The 23,996-nt window shown below is 38.7% G+C and overlaps 1 protein-coding gene across 5 annotated transcripts in view; it reads right to left on the bottom strand.

Moving 5' to 3' along the window:
• The window catches only part of LOC127857152 (pumilio homolog 2-like), a 60,442-nt gene that overhangs the window by 33,878 nt on the left and 2,568 nt on the right, over positions 1-23,996 (bottom strand). For all 5 annotated transcript variants that reach the window (XM_052393545.1, XM_052393544.1, XM_052393546.1 and 2 more), the window contains exons 3-7: positions 17,519-17,587; positions 13,324-13,438; positions 6,412-6,524; positions 5,004-5,164; positions 730-979 (exon numbers count right to left, since the gene is read on the bottom strand). In XM_052393545.1, coding sequence (XP_052249505.1) covers positions 730-979; positions 5,004-5,164; positions 6,412-6,524; positions 13,324-13,438; positions 17,519-17,587 — 708 coding nt within the window. The remainder of the gene's footprint in view (positions 1-729; positions 980-5,003; positions 5,165-6,411; positions 6,525-13,323; positions 13,439-17,518; positions 17,588-23,996) is intronic.

Below are 23,996 nucleotides of genomic sequence, written 5' to 3'. Positions count from 1 at the left end.
TTTTCAGTTTGACCCACAATTGATCCTTTAATACTCAACCAATTAGAATTTATTAATCAATAACTTTATAGAACTTAATCAATATTAACAAGATAAATGATTGAATTGTCCCAGGCATCATTGTCTACTAGCCAAGCTAGTTTCTATTCAATGTACACCTTCTGTGTACTCCCATAAGAGGTGTCAAAAACATGTAATCATCTGCCTCGGAACTTAAAATTTTAACTATGTTAAGTTCATGCACGCTATTTTGAACTTGATATGCACAGTTTACATCATCATGGCATCATTTTCTACTAGCCAAGCTAGGTTCTATTCACTGTACACTTTCTGTGTACTCCCATAAGAGGTGTCAAGAACATGTAATCATCTGCCAAGAAACTTAATTTTTCACTTGATCATTTTCATATCATCAAATTTTATTGAAATTTCCACATGGATTTGGAACATTTACCATTGCACTACAATAGATACTGCTGTCTTAGAAAACAAGGCTTAAATGCATGCGAGTAAAGTGTCGTCCCAGATTAGCCTGTGCAGTAAGTACAGACTAATCAGGGATGACATTTTCCACCTAAATTAGATTTCCTTCAAGTAGAGACTTCCTTAAAATGAAAAATACCTTAAAATGTAGACTGTGCAGGCTTATTAGAGACAACACTTTAAGCACATGATTAAGCCCAGTTTTCATAAAGCTAGGCTCAATTGTGATCAAGAAATTCCACATACATGTTGCTGAAAATCCATGTTGAAGTTCGGACTGTCCATGGAAGGTACATGCCCCAGCTGGCTCCCATAGTCAAACTGGTTCGGATCCATGCCCATGGACTCGCCGATGCCCAGCTGATTGGGGTCGAGCTGGAAACCGGACATCTGCTGCTGCATGAGGACCTGCTGTTCCAGGTAGTCTGCCTCCCCTTTCATCTGTGGGGACTTGTTGTCCAGGGTTGGAGAGTTCTGGTGGCTGGCAGTACGGCGCCTGCAAACACAGTGGTTTTTAAATCATTTTATGAATAGGGCTGAGACAATTTGGATTGGGAAAAATTTCTTTTTGTATTTACTCAACTTTTAAAATAGGTAAATTTCATTATTTGCAACCAAATACTTTTAAATTGAGCAAAAGTGTTATCATTATTATAATTTATAAGTCACATACCCTCTTATATGTATGTATTGTATAATTAAAAACAAGATATGTGTTTGTCAGAAACACTATGTCCCCTTCTGTGCCACTTTAAATCTATATATATTTGACCTTTGACCTTGACCTTTTACCACTCAAAATGTGCAGCTACATGAGATACACATGCATGCCACATATCAAGTTGCTATCTTCAATATTGCAAAAGTTATGGCAAAATGTTAAAGTTGGAGCAAACTAACACACAAACCAACCAACCAACCAACAGACAGGGCAAAAACAATATGTCCCCCACTATAGTGGTGGGGAACATAAAAATCCAGCTGGATGGGGGGTTAGCAGTTAATATAGAGTGCCTGTGCTATCAGCATACAAATATTCAAAATTTCAGAACAACACCCGCAAGAAAATCTAAAGCTATTGAGGGGAAACGGTTTTTCTATTTTAAGAAAAGCAATCCTCATCTTAATAACCCAACTGGTCCCAAACTTAAAGCCAATCTAGTTATACATGTATTCAACTAAACAAGAAACTCGCATCTCTATCCAAAACAAGAAACACACATCTCTATCCAAATGTTAGTGAACACTTACAACTGTTTTCTATTTATAGTAGCAATGACCATGACATTTACTCTAATGGCCCAAAATGAACTCCCATGCTGTATTTTCAAATAAGCAACCTACCAGGGCAATTGATAGGGATCGTTTCATCGCTTTTATGATTTGTATTTGACAAAAAACAAATTGAAACAAGACTATTGCCCTACCGGCTCCACCATTGTCAGAAATTCCATTGTCAAATTTTTTTATTTGTTGCCATAGCAACCAGAATTTTGGACGTAGGAACAAAATGAAATGACATGCATAATGTCCATATTGCCATCTGTCCATGTTTCAAGTTTCATGACAAGTAGGATGACTTATGCCCCCTATAAACTCTTGAGAGAAGTTATGAGCTTTTTTCGAAACCTAAACACAGATTTCGAAACCTAAACGCGGACCCTAAGTTCAAGGTCAAGGTCACAGGGGTCAAAATTTGTTTGCGTTTGGAAAGGCCTTGTCCATATACACATGCATACCAAATATGAAGGTTATATCTCAAGGGACATAGAAGTTATGAGCATTTTTCGAAACCTTAACGCAGATTTCAAAACCTAAACGTGGACCCTTAGTTCAAGGTCAAGGTCACAGGGGTAAACATTTTTGCGTCTATGGATAGACCTTGTCCATATACACATGCATACCAAATATGAAGATTATATCTCAAGGGACATAAAAGTTATGAGCATTTTTTGAATCCTAAACGCAGATTTCAAAACCTAAACGCGGACCCTAAGTTCAAGGTCAAGGTCACAGGGGTAAAAAATTGTGTGCGTATGGAAAGGCCTTGTCCATATACACATGCATATCAAATATGAAGGTAATATCTCAAGGCACATAGAAGTTATGAGCATTTTTCGAAACCTGAACGCAGATTTCAAAACCTAAACACAAACCCTAAGTTCAAGGTCAAGGTCACAGGGGTAAAAAAATGTGTGCGTATGGAAAGGCCTTGTCCATATACACAAGCATTTTTCAAAACCTAAACGCAAAGTGTAACGGAAAGACGGACAGACAGACAGCCCGATCACTATATGCCCCCTTTTCTTTGAAAGGGGGCATAAAAACCACCATTTTCAGCAGAATTTCTAGTCTATTTGTTGCCATAGCAACCAGAATTTTTGATGTAGGTACAAAATGAAATGACATGCATAATGTCCATATTGCCATCTATCCATGCTTCAAGTTTCATGAAAAAATAATAAAACCCTTTAAAGTTATCGCAGGATCCAGAAAAGTGTGACTGACTAACAGACAGACAGAGCACAAACCGGTAGGGGACAATAAACAAGAGATGTGTTTGTCAGATGCACAATACCACCTAATGCGCCACATAGAAGCCATATATTTGACCTTTGACCTTGAAGGATGACCTTGACCTTTCACCACTCAAAATGTGCAGCTCCACGAGATACACATGCATGCCAAATATCAAGTTGCTATCTTCAATATTGCAAAAGTTATGGGAAATGGTTAAGATTTGGGATGGATGGACAGACTGACTGAAAGACAGACTGACGGACAGTTCAACTGCTATATTCCACCCTACCGGGGGCATAAAAATGAATCATACAGAAACGATAATGAAAATGGAAAAACGAAGTAACCTTGACATGACTTGCCTGAAATGCAATCCCAAGTAGGGTATAAATGTTAGTTAAGCTACACACAATTTCATGAAATGCAATCCCAAGTAGGGTATGAATGTAAGTTAAGCTACACACAATTTCATGAAATGCAATCCCAAGTAGGGTATGAATGTAAGTTAAGCTACACACAATTTCATGAAATGCAATCCCAAGTAGGGTAAGAATGTAAGTTAAGCTTCACACAATTTCATGAAATGCAATCCCCAAGTAGGGTATGAATGTAAGTTAAGCTACACACAATTTCATGAAATGCAATCCCAAGTAGGGTATGCATGTAAGTTAAGCTACACACAATTTCAGTGCAATTCCTTTTGAAACAAGTTATTGAGTGTATGCCTTTTTTTTTTTAATTTGTGACCTTGACTTTTACCCAACATGCCAAATATATAAAATACCCTGCTAGGTCTCCATGCAAGCTTGCTATATCATAAGTTTATTGACCAGAAACCTCGTGTTTGAGGCAGCCCAACCGCCAAACATACCCAAATCTAATAACAAGGATTTCCAGCTTTGTAGAAAACCTCATTAAATGTCTTCAATTAGTGTTAACACTGAAAACTGTATCCAATGTAAATATGAACATGCTTGCCATTTCTAAGTGAAAGTCATGCTCTGAAATGAATCCTAAAGAATATTTCCCATAGGTTCTTTTCAGAAACTACAGGGAAGGGTATTTTATATATTTTAATGAGATTGGATATTGATCAGACCACATGGCCCGTAATGATTTGGAACTTTCAAGGACACTATTCTGTACAATGGTGCTATCAGGGTTCCCAGCTTTTTGTTTGAAAAAAAATCCCAGATTTTTCCCTGATGGAAAATAAAAATTCCAGGATCAGAATTTCGACCTTTTTCTTGTTTTAGACACCCTCAATAAATAGCAGTTGCAGACATAACTAAGCTACATGTATACTACGAAGCAACCATAGCCATGCAGAGGAATCAATTTGCTGTTTCCATTGTATGGACTTCTCGACACAAGTCGGGAAAGTCTGACCAAACAAAATTCCCTGATTTTTCCCTGATTTCAGGAACTTTTCCAAAATTTCCTGACTTTTCCCTGACTGGAAAAAGTTGAAGTATTTTTCCAGGTTTTCCCTGATTTCCAGGTTGGCTGGGAACCCTGGCTATACAACTCCACTCAATTTGAAGCGAAAAAACATAGGTATTTTGTTTCTTCAACTTTCAGATCATAAACATAAAAGGTATCTGGCATCATTTCTACTAGTCAAGCTAGGTTATATTCATGATACACTTCCTGTGTATTCCCATAAGAGGTGTCAAGAACATGTAATCATTTGCCAGGAAACTTCACATTCTTAAGATTTCACAACGCAAATTTTCCCAATTTCAGTTTTATTCATGCTAATTTTTCCAAATAGTTTGGTAGTGGTACTTTTCCCAATCAGGCAAAAAAAAACACTGAAAAGTTTCAACTATAAGAAATGATTAGAAGGATTAACTAAAAACTGACATAATAAGAATAAAATTGAAAACCTTTGATCGTGAAATTTAGACTTTCATGTTGAAAAAAACAACACTTTTGACCCTTGGGATGGGGCTGAATTTTGGCCTCAAGTTAAACCAACAAAACAAAGTCCCACCTACCCATACACATCCTCCTTCAGACCGTTTTGCATGATCCCGTTGCTCTGGAGACCGTCCTGCCCGTCTGTTGCCGTGGCGTCTCCATCGACCTTCTCAAATGGTGACGGTGTCTTCTCCTTCTTGTCCATGTCGTCACCAGGACCCAGCTTCATCTTCTGCATCTGTTATAGGGTAAATTGATTTGCTAAGGACACCAATTATCAAGGTATTATTAGATTATCAGCTTCAAATGAAAAATGTGAGCTCCACAACACTGCTTTACCTGCATCTGTCTTCAAACTAATAACTCCGTCATCAAATGGACCATGGGATTTAATCATTCATATTGTCATTATCAAACTACATTTCATCCATTCAACAAGAGATGTTTGTCAGAAACACAATGGCCCCTATTGCGCCGCTTTGAAATAAAATTTAAATATATTATATGGCAGGATTAGAAATTATCTCCCTTTAAAAGCTTATTACTTCCTTTGGATTGTATTTTTTTACTTTTGACCTTAAAGGATGACCTTGACCTTTCACCACTCAAAATGTGCAGCTTCAGGAGATACAAATCCATGCCAAATATCAAGTTGCTATCTTCAATATTGCAAAAGTTATCGCAAAACTTTAACCAAGGTTAAAGTTTTGGACAGAATGACAGACAGGCCAAAAACAATATCCCCCCCCCCCCCCCGATCATTCGATCCGGGGGCATAAAAAGTCATATTATTCATATTAAGTCGCTTCTGAGTTGGAATTTTAGTCTTTTCATTTCAGGAATAGATCAACCATTATTGTAAATGTTTGTGATTTTGTTTTTATTATTTCCATTGGTAATTACATTTGACAATTTCTGTACATGCACCTTTATCACTTTGGCCTTGGGACCCAGCAAGGCTTATACTTCTTAACCCTTTTGTCAGCAAAGTCTGTGGGTAAATAACTTTAAAATGTGTGGAGCTATGAGAATGAAGTGTCTTACGCATCTAAACTTATTATGACATTTTAGTTGCTTGCCAAACGTGGATGCAGTTAGCTCCACAAACGTATGCTGACAAACGGATTAACCAAGCTACAAACCAACAACAGTGACTATAATATAATGTCTATTATATGTGCTGTGTTCTGGGAAAATTTGGGCTAAATGCATGTGCGTAAAATGTTGTCCAAGATAAGCCTAAGCAGTCTGCATAGGCTTATCAGCTACCACACTTTCCCCCTTTTATGGAATTTTACATTTAAAGGTCTTATCTAAACAAAAATCAAGTTTAAGCGGAAATTATGTCCCTGATTAGCCTGTGCGGACTGAAAAGGCTAATCTGGGACGACAATTTACGTATATGCTCAGTTGAAAAAACAAACAATGCTCATATAATAATGAAAGAGAATCATTGGGAACACAACTAAAGACCAGATGTCTCACCTGGTAAGGAGCATTAAGCTGATGGCGCATCACTTTGCCACCAGACACATTCACGCCAGCCCCAAGCATGTGTTCAACCATGTCAACGCCTAGTAAACCACCCCCACTGGCCTCTGTAAAAATCAGTTAACAATACAAATCAAAACGGCCTCTGTAAGAAGTTGAAACAACACTGTCTTACGCAACAAAGAAAGATGTGTATGTCCCGTTAATGATAGTCACATAATTTTATTGACACCATTGTTTTCACAGTCAAAGATAAATAACATACATAGAACATAAAATGTGCAAACATGAAGTCAAATTCAGTTGATTGATGTTTTGCTAAACAGACAAAATAAAATTTGAATTTTCAAGTCTTGCAAGACAAACACAGCTCCACATTTAGTACAACAGATTTTTTTTGCCCAATTGAGAAAATTACTGGTACCCGCCAAATTGGGAAAATTTGCGCAAAAATCCCAGAAATTGGGAAAATTCGCTTACTTACATCTTCACATTGGGAAATTGGTGTATTTGATTTTTTTTTGCTCGAAATTCTTTCAAATTGATAACTCAGTATTGTTAAGTTGTCAATATTATATTTACTTAGGTTCAAGCCATAGAGCTTCATAGGGAAACTAACTTAATGTTGCATTTTATTCCTATTAAAAAAATATATATATTATTTATTTATTTTTGAAACCTATAATTGGGAATTTTTTGGACAGGGATTGGGAAATAAGTAGTTTTTTTCCTGTTGGGAATGTGCCGTTTTCCTGTACTTTATAAAGAAAGAACATGAGATGTGTTTGTCAGATACACAATTCCCCCTACTGCACCGCTTTGAAGCCATATATTTGGCTTTTGACCTTGAAGGATGACCTTGACCTTTTACCACTCAAAGTGTGCAGCTCCATGAGATACACATGCATGCCAAATATCAAGTTGCTATCTTCAATATTGCAAAAGTTATGACCAAGGTTAAAGTTTTGGGACAGAGTGACAGAATGACAGACAGACAGGCCAAAAACATTATACAAAATAAAAAAGCGCTGGTACTATCCTAGCATTTGCTACATTAATATACTAACCATCAAATCTTGCAAAACAATTTTTTTTAAATAAAATTCATTTTAATTATTAAATACTTACCTGTTATCGTATGCTTATACTTTCCAAGGGGAAATAACTCATCCGGAATTTTAACTGGAAATCCGCCACCTCAATACCGTAATACAGGCCAGGTTAAACATAGTGCAATGCAACCTAGCCAAAAATCGGTAACCAACCCTCAATATTCTTTCAATATATATACAAAAATATTAATCGAATAGCGGGGTGGGAGGTGGGACTTACCGATAACAGGTAAGTATTTAATAATTAAAATGAATTTTATTTAAAAAAAATTGTTTTAATGTCATAAATACTGACCTGTTATCGTATGCTGATTTTGCAGCTGCGGTGGGAAGGTTCGTATATATTTTCCCAACACAGTAGAACCCATAAACAGGGTTATCAGCTAATGATATCAAGTAATCTTCGTTAAAACGGTATTAATTATGACTTCTCAGACAGAGTAATATGTCTATGTCGTAAAGAAGACACTACCGTTAGTGAAACCACAACAAGCCCAAACGTTTACAAATTGTATTGTTGGCACTTCAGAAAACGAAGATAAAAAGATGACAAGGTGGTCGGATTCCTCCAGTAAACAGCTTAGAGCACGTCAAAAAGTGGGGTGTGATTAATATATGCCCACAAAACAGACAGAGCTCTTAATTCATGCGGTCAGATCCTAAAAAGGAATGAATCCTTAGATAGGATAAGATTAACTTTCCTTAGTCGAGGTCTAACCCCGAGAAATAGAAGCCGCAGACACATCTCCCCCCCCCCCCCCTTTTTTGGGGAAATGAAGAGTGTCTTTGAGAACCTCGAATGGACTTCTGACTAACACTGCTGAGATAGAACTTCAAAGCCCTGATTGCCCAAAGAAGTTTATCCTCATCTTCATGACTACCAGTTTAAGAAAACTTGGAAACTTGAAGGTAGAAGCCATATAGAGGACTTGATATTAAGCAAGGAATCCTGGCTGACACAACAAAGTGAAAACGACAATAGATCCAACTGGAATTGGTCGTATTCAACAGAAAAAGCATGAATTTCACTTCTCCGTATGGTAAAAGCCATAATAAGAAGGAAAACCGTCTTAAAATTATATTGGAACTGTTAATAAGCCTGATGAAAAAGGTTCATAGGGAGCTCATTAAGCATCCCAACATGTTACACAAGTCAAAACCGCTTAAGAAGGTAAAGGAACGAAAAACATAGTGTTGACGTTCCATAGTTTGGATCAGTTCCAAAATAGGTAAGACAGCACAGAGTTGCGATGACTTACACAAAACAAGGTATACGAAAGCATAATCTCTATCCTTTGATGAAGAAAAGAACAAATTTCTTATCATCAAGAAAAAGATGAGAAAAACCTCTATGTATCTAGCAGAGTGATTAACTTTAAGGTAATAACTATGCTCTCAATTACCCAGTAAAAAATGAATTTCCATAGAACCTTTATACAGTTCTGATGGAATTATCCTTGCACAAGTAACAAGGATTGAAACTCTAACAGAAAAACGTTCTTCTGTAGAGATAACTAAAAGTTATTAATGGCCAGACATGAAGTGGCACATGTTTGGATCAGTAAAAATATGTCTCAGTGAGATATGATATTTGACCTGTGAAGAAGTTTCCTGAAAATAATTGTACAGGAGACTTAAAAGGTCGTAGAACCATAATCCCATGGTTCATTAAGTATATTTCATGAAATTATGGCAAAAACTCAGTTATTGCAAAAACTCACCAAGAAGGCAAGATATTCCAGTTTATGTCAATGGACGAATGTATAACAATCGCACACCCTGCTGGATCGATTTCTGTGAACTGCATTGTTGACGTTGTTCAGCATACCGGTATACACTGCGATATACGATCGCATAACGCTAATAACTAGCGTTTGATGATAAACAACATTCTTTGATATACTATGTACACCATGCAACTCGTCTGCAACTTCACTGCCGCGCATGCGCAATTACATTATTGAACCCAATGGAAAAATAATTCGAAAGAAAGAACTGCAGGACAAAAGGTCCAACAGGGCGTTGAGACGAACTGGTATGAGAAAGACGATAGAGAAAATTTGTTGTTCTTGCAAAGAACGAATAAGTTCCTGATTTCCAGTTACAAGGAGTGATAATATGATCACCTCGGTGTCTGTAAGTAAACCACGACCGATGTGTGATAGTTGAAACCATCACAAAGGAATCGTGAAAATGTGTTGTAAATGAAAAACAGCTAAAAAGAATTTTCGCTTTTCAAGATGTAGATGTGCAGGTGATATTCGTTAGGATACCACATAATTGAGAAAATCAAGATACGTTGTTCTATGTGATCGTCCATAACCTTATCTGCTCACATCTGTATAAGATGTAAGGAAGGTTGTGGTAGAATAAACTATATTCTTGCCAAGATAATCTTCTAGTCTAGACACCACTGAATAGTGGTAAATAATGACAAAAAGATGGAAATCTGTGTCATTAAATAATCCCGAGATTAATACAATTATCTTAAAAATAAAACTGAAACGGACGTAAGAAAAGACGTCTCAGCAGAAGGACCGGTGACCGGACCGGTAAATACCGACCGGTGACCGGAACCATTTGTCAAGGATGGGTGGGCAAAGAAACCACGGCAAGCCGAACTTTCCCACTCCAAACACACTTGAAAATTGGTAGAATAGGACAGTGTTTAACACTTATAAGTTTATGACCTATCTACAGAATATAGCCTCTTCTTGAACCAATAACAGGCGCCTTTAAAATCCTGGATAATACAGGTCGCGAAGTCATCGATTTGCGAAGTACGGAAATATGATTGATAGTGGTACCTCCGGAATCGGAGGTGTGATGGCAGAAAAAGGTGAAAACCCTAGGGGTAACCTTAAGCGGGTCCACGCTTGCCGGTAGAATGCATGGAAGTCTTAAATTCTGACTTGATTAATCCATTTACTTCAAGACTTCTAACCTGGACGAATTCCGAAAGGAATACGACCAGTTATAGGAAGACGGCCTGTTATGGCCAGAAGTGTAATAGAAGAATAACTTTAAGATGAGGTCCCTCCAGATCCTAGGATCTAAGATCTGAGTTCAATAGGTCCTAAGCCATCTACAAGACTGTAGCCGCTATGCGGTCAATCTGATAGGCAATCCTATGTATCAGAACTCTTGTTGATTCCAGTAGCTTGAAAATATGCACTGCCGTAGGAGCAATAGAAAAGCAGAAGTCGATACAAATGTCGTCTTGCTAATCCTGTTAGCGTCATTAATGTGTCCCAACTGTTCCGTGACACTGACTGCAAAGTCTGTAGCCGACAGGTAAAGGCGGTTAAAACAATTCATCCTTCGGGTCTCGAACATAAATTAATAGAGGTCAAATAGTAATGTTCGACCTCAATGCTAGTCTCCGAGCCCACTTCAGCCGATCTATCTGCAAGACCAGTAGTCTGCATGTAGCCGGTTGAGATAGAAGTACAAATAACAGATATAGCATGATTAGGTAACCGTCGCCAGTAGAACATCAGTATTGAAAAACACAAAAAGTCATGTAGATTGTTGAATCCATAAAATATAGTATTCAATACAATCATAGCCAGGGGTATACAACTATGTAATGTAGACGATACCCGTGATACTAAAAATTGACCGATGAAAACACAGTGGAATACCGGTAATTGGTAAGTGGTGACCGAACCGGACCGGTCAATGACCGGTAACTGTAGCCCGGTGAACGGACCAGTCATAATATGACCGGTGACGTTACCAGTTAAAGACCGAAAAATGGTGGAATCCATATGGTCTGTTATCAATGTCAAGCACTGCTCGGAAAAGAAGATCATGCCAAAAAAATCCAATCCGATGGCGATGAGACATCACTTATTCTGACCGGTGATAAGTGATCGGTGATATGACCGATGAATGGTGACCGATGTCCGGTGATCGGGACCGGTATAATATAACTGCGTCAGAATGGAAATATCTGGTGCAGAAGAATGACCATCCACGAAGTCATCTGATAATGTTAACCGGAAAACAACGGTAGATTATCAGTATTAATAGGCATAAGTGTCCTTGTAGTCGTAGTGGAGAAAAGAACAGCTTATCCCGAAGCCTGAATGTTAAACGAACTAGTGTTCGTATACAACTACGGCTCGGTGACTGCAACATGTGTGGATGCCATAAGAAGAACCATCACACGTGGAATGGAGACATGATATTCCTAAAGGAATAAAATGGAGAACGTCGATATGACCAGTAGGTTCATTAACGCCTACGTAAGAAGTGGCGACATCCATATAACTTCGATGCCGAAATATTGTTCGGCTACGCTGGAAATATCGGACCGGACCGTTAACATGACCGGACCGGTGACATGACCGAACCGGTGACATGACCGGTGACCGGACCGGACCGGTGACATGACCGGTGACCGGACCGGTGACATGACCGGTGACCGGACCGGACCGGTGATCAATGACCGGACCGGTGACATGACCGGTGACCGGACCGGTGACATGACCGGACCGGTGACCGGACCGGTGATCAATGACCGGACCGGTGACCGGACCGGACCGGTGACCGGACCGGACCGGTGACCGGACCGGTGACATGACCGGTGACCGGACCGGTGACATGACCGGTGACCGGACCGGACCGGTGACATGACCGGTGACCGGACCGGTGATCAATGACCGGACCGGACCGGTGACATGACCGGTGACCAGACCGGCCGGTCAGACGTCGATCAATGGTCCGTGATCAACGTCCCCGGTGACGTACCGGTCATATCATGACCAGTGTTGTCACCGGATAATGACCGTATGGCGGATGCCAAATGGTCCGGCATTGGTCGATGTCCTTGACCAATGCCATCGGGCAAAGACCGGCTGACGGGTGTCGCCATATGGTCTGATGTTGACCGACTGTCTAAGAGACTTAGCATAGTAGGGTCGCGATCGTGCCCGATACCCGGTGACTGATACTGCAACTATCATCCATGATCTGCGAAGTCACCGGGTATTTATCCACTCTTGTTTCTGCGACCATCATGTAGTCGAATATATGAAAAACAAGAGCAAAGCATATTCAACCATAAACTGGTCACAGACCAGATTATCATACGGCACATAAAATCATTATTTGACCATAATGAAAATTATAATAATACTGCCGTAGATCATAAATTAAACAAAAGTTTAATTCAAAACAGATGAAAAATAAAATGACGATCAATTAGATTGTCATACGGAACGTTAAAATCATTATTGCACACAATGGCAAATGATAAACAATCTGTCAATAGAAGAACACGCTTTGCACGATCTCGTAACACATTAGAAGAACATGCTTTGCACGTTCTAGCAATGTATTAGAAGAGCACGTTTTGCACGTGGTCGTTCGCGCCTGAAAACACCCAGCATGGTAGAAATAAACCATTGTTCGATAAAAACAAGCATGGCTTACCTTTTACAAATGAAACAAAATCCATTAAATCCACACAAATTAATCCGAATGAGAAATAAAAAGATAAATAACACAATTTATCTATTCAAAACCCCAATCAACCAAGTGAAAAACAATATTTTAATTCAGAGCCGTAAAAGACACGTATACACCTGGTTGATCCGGAAAGAATATAGAGGGTTGGTTACCGATTTTTGGCTAGGTTGCATTGCACTATGTTTAACCTGGCCTGTATTACGGTATTGAGGTGGCGGATTTCCAGTTAAAATTCCGGATGAGTTATTTCCCCTTGGAAAGTATAAGCATACGATAACAGGTCAGTATTTATGACATTAAAACTAATTACTATAGAAACCTGAATGTGGATTTGAATGCCAGCCATCATCACGTGGTCTATTCCACATGTTGGTCTGGTACTGGTGTTTGCTGGCATCGCCCCCTGGCCCAATGTCCCACATCTTCTTGGATGTCTGAAACAGGCAGCACCAACACTGAGTAAATAAACACTGGTTAAGCTATAGGCTGTGTCTTTAAACACTGGTTAAGCTAAAGACTGAGTCTGTAAACACTGGTGAAGCTCAAGACTGAGTCTTTAAACACTGGTTAAGCTAAAGACTCAGTATATGAACACTGGTTAACAGAGCTCCAGATAAGGATTTGTGAAATTAGTACCGGTACTGCCACTGACAGAAAGAAAAGGAGTAACGCTGAAAATCAATTAGTACCTGTACTACCATATCCAAAAATACAGGTAGTACTGTACTACCCGTGTTCTTGGATATTGAAGGGTGTATAATTGACTTTTCAGAAACATTTGCAGCAATTAATTTATAATAAACATATTTAGCTTCTTTAATTATGATGCAAATACAAAACACATTAAAACTCATAACTAAATACTATTTCTTCATTTTTCTTGACAAGAAAACACAAGCCAACTAGTAAACTAAGTAATAGAACACTAATGTCACTGTCGGACAGTTAAAAGCTTAAGCAAACACTTCAACTGTAATACAGTCAATCTGATATTAACATGTTTTAGCCTTTTTCCTTGGTTTTTATGCTTCACGAAGTCTTTTCTTTCTCCTTTTCATGTCACTTAACCATTGGATTGAATGTCACTTTTGTCAGGATGGTTAGACGACCGTATGTAGCCAAATAGTGTTTTTTGAACCGAAAGCGGTTTAGTGGGTCTCCCCTTGCGCGTAGACATATTGCTTTTGACGGGTTTACGAGTTATCCGAAATGATGCAAGGGAATAGACATTAATACCAAAACCCAGTCTAAAACTTGTCGGTAATTTTAAGTAACGAAAAGCGCCGTTAGGTTACAGACCAACCAATCTCGCCGCGCTGACGCATCGGTATGGCCATATGTTTTTCGTAAATGCGTAAAAGGGATATTGAAGTCGTAATTGTACGTCCAGTTTATAAAAATAAATGCGTTAATCTTCATTAAAAAGCCGTATTTACGGCTGTACGGCCCTTATCTGGAGCTCTGCTGGTTAAGCTAAAGATACAGTCTATAAACACTGGTTAAGCAAAAGACTGAGTCTATAAACACTCATTAAGCTAAAGACCGAGTCTATAAACACTGGTTAAGCTAAAGACTGAGTCTATAATCACCAGTTAAGGGCTGTGGACCCCTTCCCCTAAAGTAGTGTGAGGGCGCTGTTAACTATATAATGTCTATCATATGTGCTGTGTTCTGGGAAAATTTGGGCTAAATGCATGTGCGTAAAGTGTTGTCCAAGATAAGCCTGAGCAGTCTGCATAGGCTTATCAGCTACCACACTTTCCCCCTTTTATGGAATTTTACATTTAAAGGTCTTATCTAAACGAAAATCACATTTAACACGCCCTTAATTCAGTTGCTTGTAAGAGATCTGTTGGGAAAAATGTTTTGCTTTGGCAATATATGAATGTTCTGATAAAAAAACAAACATGATTAAATAAACAATAAAAGCTGCGCCATGAGCGCATGATACGCCCGTCGTTCGCCAATGAAGTAGTAAGGTAATAAATAACCCTTTGAATCATTTTTTTACTTCAGTTTATTTGTATTTGAATACATGGTTTATTTTATAAGTACATGAGCATGGAAATCACAAAATTTTGACGAACAAAGTCCCATAACTCTGGAACGACAATTCAGAATTCCGTCAAAAACGAAAGGGGATCAGGGTTTATCAATATTAAGATTGTGTTGAAATTTGAAAAAAATCCATCGAAGGATATTTGAGCTACAGTAGGACATTCAATGAAATCACGAAATTTTGACGAACAAAGTCCCATAACTCTGGAACGACAATTCAGAATTCCGTCAAAAACGAAAGGGGATCAGGGTTTATCAATATTAAGATTGTGTTAAAATTTGAAGAAAATCTGTCAAAGGATATTTGACGTAGCGTACGACATTAACAGACGGACGGACGGACGGACGGACGGACAGACGGACGCGGGGTATACCATAATACGTCCCGTCATAGACGGGCGTATAAAAAATCCATCGGGGGATATTTGAGCTACGGTAGGATACATGAACAACAATAACATTTAAGGTCACAGTGACCTTGACCTTAGAATGAATGACCTTGAAATGACCAGTGGTCATCTAAGTGTGCTTGCAAACCTTCATGTCAAGTTTGAAGACTCTATGTCCAAGCATACCAAAGTTATAACAATTTTAACATTTTAACATTTAAGGTCACAGTGACCTTGACCTTCAAATGAATGACAGTGAAATGACCAGTGGTCATCTTCTAGTACTGGCCAATCTTTATTTCAAGTTTGAAGACTCTAGGTACAAGCATACCAAAGTTATAACATGAAATAAGAACTATAACATTTTTACATTCAAGGTCACAGTGACCTTGACCTTCAAATGAATGACCTTGAAATGTCCAGGGGTTACTTACTAGTTCTGGCCAACCTTCATGTCAAGTTTCAAGACTCTAGGTCCAAGCATACCAAAGTTATAACAACTTTAACATTTTTACATTCAAGGTCACAGTGACCTTGACCTTCAAATGAATGACCTTGAAATGTCCAGTGGTTACTTACTAGTTCTGGCCAACCTTCATGTCAAGTTTCAAGACTCTAGGTCCAAGCATACCAAAGTTATAACAACTTTAACATTTTTATATAGCTACAGTAGGACATTCAATGAAATCACGAAATTTTGACGAACAAAGTCCCATAACTCTGGAACGACAATTCAGAATTCCGTCAAAAACGAAAGGGGATCAGGGTTTATCAATATTAAGATTGTGTTAAAATTTGAAGAAAATCTGTCAAAGGATATTTGACGTAGCGTACGACATTAACAGACGGACGGACGGACGCGGGGTATACCATAATACGTCCCGTCATAGACGGGCGTATAAAAACAAAGCTTAAGTTTAAATATCTGGGTATATTGACAGCATAAGCTTTCCACATTTTGTCAGGCAAGAAGAGATAAAAACAATTCAGCTACTATTTTGCATCAGACATCACAATTAATGTAAGCAAACAACAAGATGCGTTTGTGAAACACAATGTCCCCCTATATGACGTTTGACTTTGACGGATGACCTTGACCTTGTGAAGGATGACCTACACCTTGACCTTTCACCACTCAAAATGTGCAGCTCCATGAGATACACATGCATGCCAAATATCAAGTTGCTTTCTTCAATATTGCAAAAGTATTCATAAAATAAGCGATTTGGGCCACATATATTTGACCTCTGACCTTGAAGGATGACCTTGACCTTTCACCACTCAAAATGTGCAGCTCCATGAGATGCACATGCATGCCAAATATCAAGTTGCTATCTTCAATATTGCAAAAGTATTTACAAAATAAGCGATTTGGGCCACATATATTTGACCTCTGACCTTGAAGGATGACCTTGACCTTGACCTTTCACCACTCAAAATGTGCAGCTCCATGAGATACACATGCATGCCAAATATCAAGTTGCTTTCTTCAATATTGCAAAAGTATTCATAAAATAAGCGATTTGGGCCACATATATTTGACCTCTGACCTTGAAGGATGACCTTGACCTTTCACCACTCAAAATGTGCAGCTCCATGAGATGCACATGCATGCCAAATATCAAGTTGCTATCTTCAATATTGCAAAAGTATTTACAAAATAAGCGATTTGGGCCACATATATTTGACCTCTGACCTTGAAGGATGACCTTGACCTTGACCTTTCACCACTCAAAATGTGCAGCTCCATGAGATACACATGCATGCCAAATATCAAGTTGCTATCTTCAATATTGCAAAAGTATTCATAAAATGAGCGATTTTGGCCATATATATTTGACCTCTTACCTTGAAGGATGACCTTGACCTTTCACCACTCAAAATGTGCAGCTTCATGAGATACACATGCATGCCAAATATGAAGTTGCTATCTTCAATATAGCAAAAGTTATTGCAAAATGTTAAAGTTGGCGCAAACAGACTACTATAGTGGGGGACATAAAAATACTATGTATCCATAAACAAATAAGGTACAATCAAATAATACAAGTCAGTAACAATCCTCACCTCTCGGTTGTCAAGAGCCATGGAATGAAAGTTTCTTTCCAATTCCTGGACGGTCATGCCACTCCTTGACTGAAAACATACGGAAATAAATATTTCAGCAGTACTAAAAACTATCAAATGAGGGCATGAGCGTCAATAAAGACATATACGGTAGATTGAATCTGAATGCAACATGTCAGTCTGCATCAAAAACATAAATTCCAAGCCCAAGACAAACAAAAGCCCATGACAAACAAGAGGGCCAAGATGGCCCTAGTTCGCTCACCTGAGAGGAGTCCGTTCATTCAATCTTAACCAAACGTCAAACCTGACCTAGATATTGTCCAGACAAACATCCTGGTCAAATTTTATCATTATTGAACCAAAACTCTGGCATATGGAGTGATTTTGTTTTTGTAAGATTTGACCCGTTGACCTATATTTTGAGTAGACCCCCTTACCAATCATCAAACTTTGCTTACAAAAATAAATCTTATGACCAAGATTCATAAAATCTGAAACAAAATTGTGACATCTAGAGTGTTAACAACGATTTTGTACAATATAATGAAAGTTAGGACAATATAAGGGCAATAATTATGGCATTTATTATGTGATAAATATAAAACCAATCTTTTCACCAAGTTTCATGAGGATTGAGCAAAAATTGTGACTTCTAGAGTGTTCAAAGCTTTTTCTTACTATATAAATATAAGAAAACTGCCCCCACCCCCCCGGCAGCCATGTTATTAAACTGACCGGAACAATTTTCAAACTCAACTCTCATATCAAGGAATGAACTTTCATGATGATTGGGAAAAAATTGTGACTTCTAGAGTGTTTACAAGGTTTCTCTATAGCCAAATAAGAAAAACTGCCCGCCCCCTGGCAGCCATGTTATTCAACTGACCGGAACCATTTTCGAACTCAACTCTCATATCAAGAAAACAAATGTTCTGACCAAATTTCATGAAAATTGGGCCAAAAATGTGACTTCTAGAGTGTTCACATGTTTTCACTATATACATATAGAGAAAAATGCCCCGCCCACTGGTGGCCATGTTTTTTCACAGATCTGGACCATTTTCGAACTCGTCCAAGATATCAATAAAACCAATGTTTTGACCAACTTTCATGATGATTGAGCAAAAAATTGTGACTTCTTGAGTGTTTACAGGTTTCTCTATTGCCAAATAAGGAAAACTGCCCCGCCCATTGGCGGCCATGTTTTTCAATGGACCGGAACCACTTTTGAACTCAACCAACATATCATTAAGACAAACATTTTGACAAAGTTACATGAAGATTGGGCATGAAATGTGACTTCTAAAGTGTTTACAAGTTTTTTCTTTTTTATGACCTAGTGACCTAGTTTTTGACCCAGCACAACCCAGTCTCGAACTCGACCGAGATTTCATGGGGACAAAGCTTCTGACCAAGTTTCATGAAGATCAGACAAGAAATGTGGCCTCTCAAGTGTTACAAACCAAATGTGGACGACAGACGGACGGACAGATGACGAACAAAGACCAGTCACAAAAGCTCACCTGAGCAATCAGGTGAGCTAAAAATTTACTATAGGACTAAAAATGTGTGCCCTTGACAGTCTGATTGGGACTATATTGTAACCAATACTGTTGTGACTTAATCACAAAATCTTTGTTAATGCAATTCTTAAACAAGAGGGCCAAGATGGCCCTAGTTCGCTCACCTGAGAGGTGTCGGTTCATTCAATCTTTACCAAATGTCAAACTTGACCTAGATATTGTCCAGACAAACATCCTGGTTAAGTTGTATCATTATTTCATCTGCGAGTCATGATCAATGTACCTATGAGGTTTCATGATCCTAGCGAAAGCATTCTTATCATCCTGAAACCATTTTTCTAAGTCGAGTCACCATGACCTTGACAGCCATTGTGTGAATACGTTTTTTGGCACTGTGACCTTGACCTTTGACCTAGTGACCTGATAATCAATAGGGGTCATCTGCGAGTCATGATCAATCTATTTATCAAGTTTCATGATCCTAGGCATAAGCGTTCTTGAGTTATCATCCGGAAACCATTTTACTATTTCTGGTCACCGTGACCTTGACCTTTGACCTCGTGACCTGAAAATCAATAGGGGTCATCTGCCAGTCATGATCAATGTACCTATGAAGTTATATGATCCTAGGCCAAAGCGTTCTTGAGTAATCATCCGGAAACCACCTGGTGGACGGACCGACAGACAGACCGACATGTGCAAAGCAATATACCCCCTCTTCTTCAAAGGGGGGCATAATAATTCGATTGAAATATTGTTTAAAAATATGTTGCAGTGCTTTACTTTGCTTATAGATTATTTATAGATAACGGACATTGGCAACTTTCCTAGAAAGGTACAGTTTTCGGAAAGTATCGAAGATGTTTCGTCAGTTACTGCTCATGTCAGTGCGGTGCCAGCCGCTTACCGTCAAAAATCTGAAATAAATACGCCCTCAAGGCCTTAAGGCGGGGGCCTTAAACTAACTTATCGGATTTACATTCATCTCAAAATCGACCATGGACGGCTCAAATACGGATTTAATTATTTCATTTGCCATCTTCACCGTTTTTTATACCGGCTCAATGATTATTTTGAGCTACTCAGATGCAAAGCGTGTAATGTGATGTTGTAGCATTATGCCAGGATAACTTTCGCGCGTCTTTGAACGGAGCAAACAGGTTGGGTTGGGTGTATTCATGCAGCTTTGGAAATACATTCTGACATATTGTGTAAGTATTTCTTAAACAAGGGCTGTTTGTAAAACATGCATGCCCCCCATATGGGCTCTCAGTTGTAGTGACAGCCATTTTGTAAATATGTTTTTTGTCACTGTGACCTTGACCTTTGACCTAGTGATCTGAAAATCAATAGGGGTCATCTGCGAGTCATGATCAATGTACCTATGAAGTTTCATGATCCTAGCCATAAGCTTTCTTGAGTTATCATCGGGAAACCATTTTACTTTTTCAGATCACCGTGACCTTGACCTTTGACCTAGTGACCTGAATATCAACAGGGGTCATCTTCGAGGCATGATCAATGTACCTATAAAGTTTCATGATCCTAGGCATAAGCGTTCTTGAGTTATCATCTGGAAACCATTTTAATATTTCGGGTCACCGTGACCTTGACCTTTGACCTAGTTACCTGAAAATCAATAGGGGTCATCTGCAAGTCATGATCAATGTACCTATGAAGTTTCATGATCGTAGCCATTAGCATTCTTGAGTTATCATCCGGAAACCATTTTACTATTTCAGGTCAGCGTGACCTTGACCTTTGATATAATGACCTGAAAATCAATAGGGGTCATCTGCGAGTCATGATCAATGTACCTATGAAGTTTCATGATCCATCTGCGAGTCATGATCAATGTACCTATGAAGTTTCATGATCCTAGGCATAAGCGTTCTTGAGTTATCATCCGGAAACCATTTTTCTATTTCGGGTCACCGTGACCTAGACCTTTGACATAGTGAACTGAAAATCAACAGGGGTCATCTGCCAGTCATGATCAAACTACCTATCAAGTTTCATGATCCTAGGCATAAGCGTTCTTGAGTTATCATCCGGAAACCATTTTACTATTTCGGGTCACTGTGACCTTGACCTTTGACCTAGTGACTTGAAAATCAATAGGGGTCATCTGCCAGTCATGATCAAACTACCTATCAAGTTTCATGATCCTAGGCCTAAGCGTTCTTGTGTTATCATCTGGAAACCATTTTACTATTTCAGGTCATCGTGACCTTGACCTTTGATATAGTGACCTGAAAATCAATAGGGGTCATCTGCGAGTCATGATCAATGTAACTATGAAGTTTCATGATCCTAGGCATAAGCGTTCTTGAGTTATCATCCGGAAACCATTTTACTATTTCGGGTCCCGTGACCTTGACCTTTGACCTAGTGACCTCAAAATCAATAGGGGTCATCTGCGAGTCATGGTCAATCTACCTATCAAGTTTCATGATCCTGGGCATAAGCATTCTTGAGTTATCATCCGGAAACCATTTTACTATTTCGGGTTACCGTGACCTTGACCTTTGACCTAGTGACTTAAAAATCAATAGGGGTCATCTGCGAGTCATGATCAATCTACCTATCAAGTTTCATGATCCTAGGCATAAGCGTTCTTGAATTATCATCCGGAAACTATTTTACTATTTCGGGTCACAGTGACCTTGACCTTTGACCTAGTGACCTCAAAATCAATAGGGGTCATCTGCCAGTCATGATCAATGTACCTATGAAGTTTCATGATCCTAGGCCTAAGCGTTCTTGAGTTATCCGGAAACCACCTGGTGGACGGACCGACCGACCGACAGACTGACCGACCGACCGGTGCAAAGCAATATACCCCCTCTTCTTCGAAGGGGGGCATAAATCTGCTTTACAGCCTATCGTAGATATGGATGCTATTATTAAATATTGGATATTATTAAAACTGACGCGGGTGAGTCCATTCTGTTTTGGTGGGTTTTATCACAGAGCGTATAATTATCATCTAGAGTCCGTGGTTTAATACATGTATCATCTGCGAACAGCTGTAACAAACGCTCAGATAAATAATGAACGTTCATACACGTGTCATTCAGTCAGCAGTGTTTTAATTGGTCATTACTAGATTACTCAATGGGCCAAACTCCGCCTATTGGGCGGACTTGTGCTTCAATGATTGGGAACAGGCGATAACGGTTATCGTCTACCAAAAGAGATACTCCGTCCCAATGGCTTAGTCTTAACAACTTTTGATCACGTTGACGCAAGTCAGTTTATTCCCCCGGGTCAAATGTGACGCATGACGTAATTTTCTAACGAGTCACACAAGGGTGTTCTGAAATTTTCAAGCGTCAAAACCCGGGAGCTCGGGTCAAAGGAAAGCCCTGTTTGTTATTATATAAAAATTCCCCCATTTACAAAAAATTCCCCCTCTTAAGGACTGCGGACCCCTTTCCTAAAAGTAGTGTGAGGGCGCTGAGATATGTGTTTGTCAGAAACACATTGCCCCCTATTGCGGCGCTTTGAAGCTATATACCGTAAATCCACGAATATAATACGCCCTTGTGCATAATACGCACCCCCGAGTTTGGTCAAAATTTATCGGTAAAAATTGAAAATGCGAGTAAAATACGCACTAAAAAAATCAGTGTCCGAAATCGGCCATTTCAGAATAAATGTGTCAATATATTTTTGTGCTGTGAAAATAGCAAATCAATTTGGTGTTGTCAACTTTCTGTTACCCCGGTATATTGATCGGGATGTGTTATAGTGCTGTTGTTATGACAGTTGCATAATAAATATCTCTGTCTATTGTTTATATTACCATTGATTGTTACCGATACACACGGGTCCCTTGCTGACATCCGGGTCAAGCAGTCATAATTACAAAAGAAAGAAGCAGAGACGCTGTTTTTTGTTTTCACATTTAATTCAATTTGACAATATTCGGGACGATAATAATTATAATAATAATAAAGTAATAAGAAGACAAAATGGTTACTTCCGTTTTTATAGTTGTCTAGATGAATTACTTTTTCTTTTTTCAGTTACAAACTCGATACTTTAATATAACTTAAAATACAATTAAAACCGCTCGTGTTTTTCATGATCTAGTTAATTGAAATACGCTGCTGTCATTAAGGCTAGTTTGGGAGTAAAAAACAAATTAATTAATTATCACCTTTCAATTTAATGCGGCAATCGGCAGACAGGTGTAATAGACTCTATTAGCATCATAAAACAAATTATTTAATTACCACTCTTTACTTCAGATATGGTAAATATGCGGTAGAAAGATAAATAGTGGTAAGCTAAGAAATATTTATTTACGGGTATTGTCAGTTGTTTTTTTTCATTTGCTAATCTTTTTATACGACTTAGCGTCCAGTCGCTATTTTGTAGGCAGACGACGATATTAACTGTGTATTCAAAGTATACAGTGCCTGCGCATGGATGACCCAATATTATCTGATAGATCCTCCCGTTCTCACGTTTCATTCGACAACGTCATTTCATGTGTAAGCGAGCTCAATGTTGATTGGCCAGCTACCATGCGCACTTCAATAACAATAAGGTCAAGCAATGTCTCATAATCGGGTACAGACTGAGTTTCGTTTACTGTTCAAATTGCGAACACTTTCATTAAAACAAAGAGACAAATATAGAAAACCAGTCCGATATAAATGGCGGATGTTTTCAATGAAATTTTACTAGATTTTCGCATTTTAACAAATAAGATTTTTCTTGAGCCAAATTCTCAATATTTCGCAAATGACTCAAATGGCGAATGACAGCGTGAGCCCTGTTGCACCCCTTTGATGTAATGGTGTAGTTCAAAATGGCTGCCGCGAAGCGAATGACAGCGATTAAGTTGAAAATTTGCACAGGAAAATTTTTGTTCTGCTCTTAACTCATATATTATACGCACCCCCTACTTGAAGAAAAAATCAGCAGGTAAAAAAGTGCGT

Source organism: Dreissena polymorpha, chromosome 14, assembly GCF_020536995.1.
Source record: "Dreissena polymorpha isolate Duluth1 chromosome 14, UMN_Dpol_1.0, whole genome shotgun sequence".
Taxonomy (NCBI): Eukaryota; Metazoa; Mollusca; class Bivalvia; order Myida; family Dreissenidae; genus Dreissena; species Dreissena polymorpha.
Note: the sequence above shows the minus strand (reverse complement) of the source record. Positions and strands in the feature narration are given on the sequence as shown.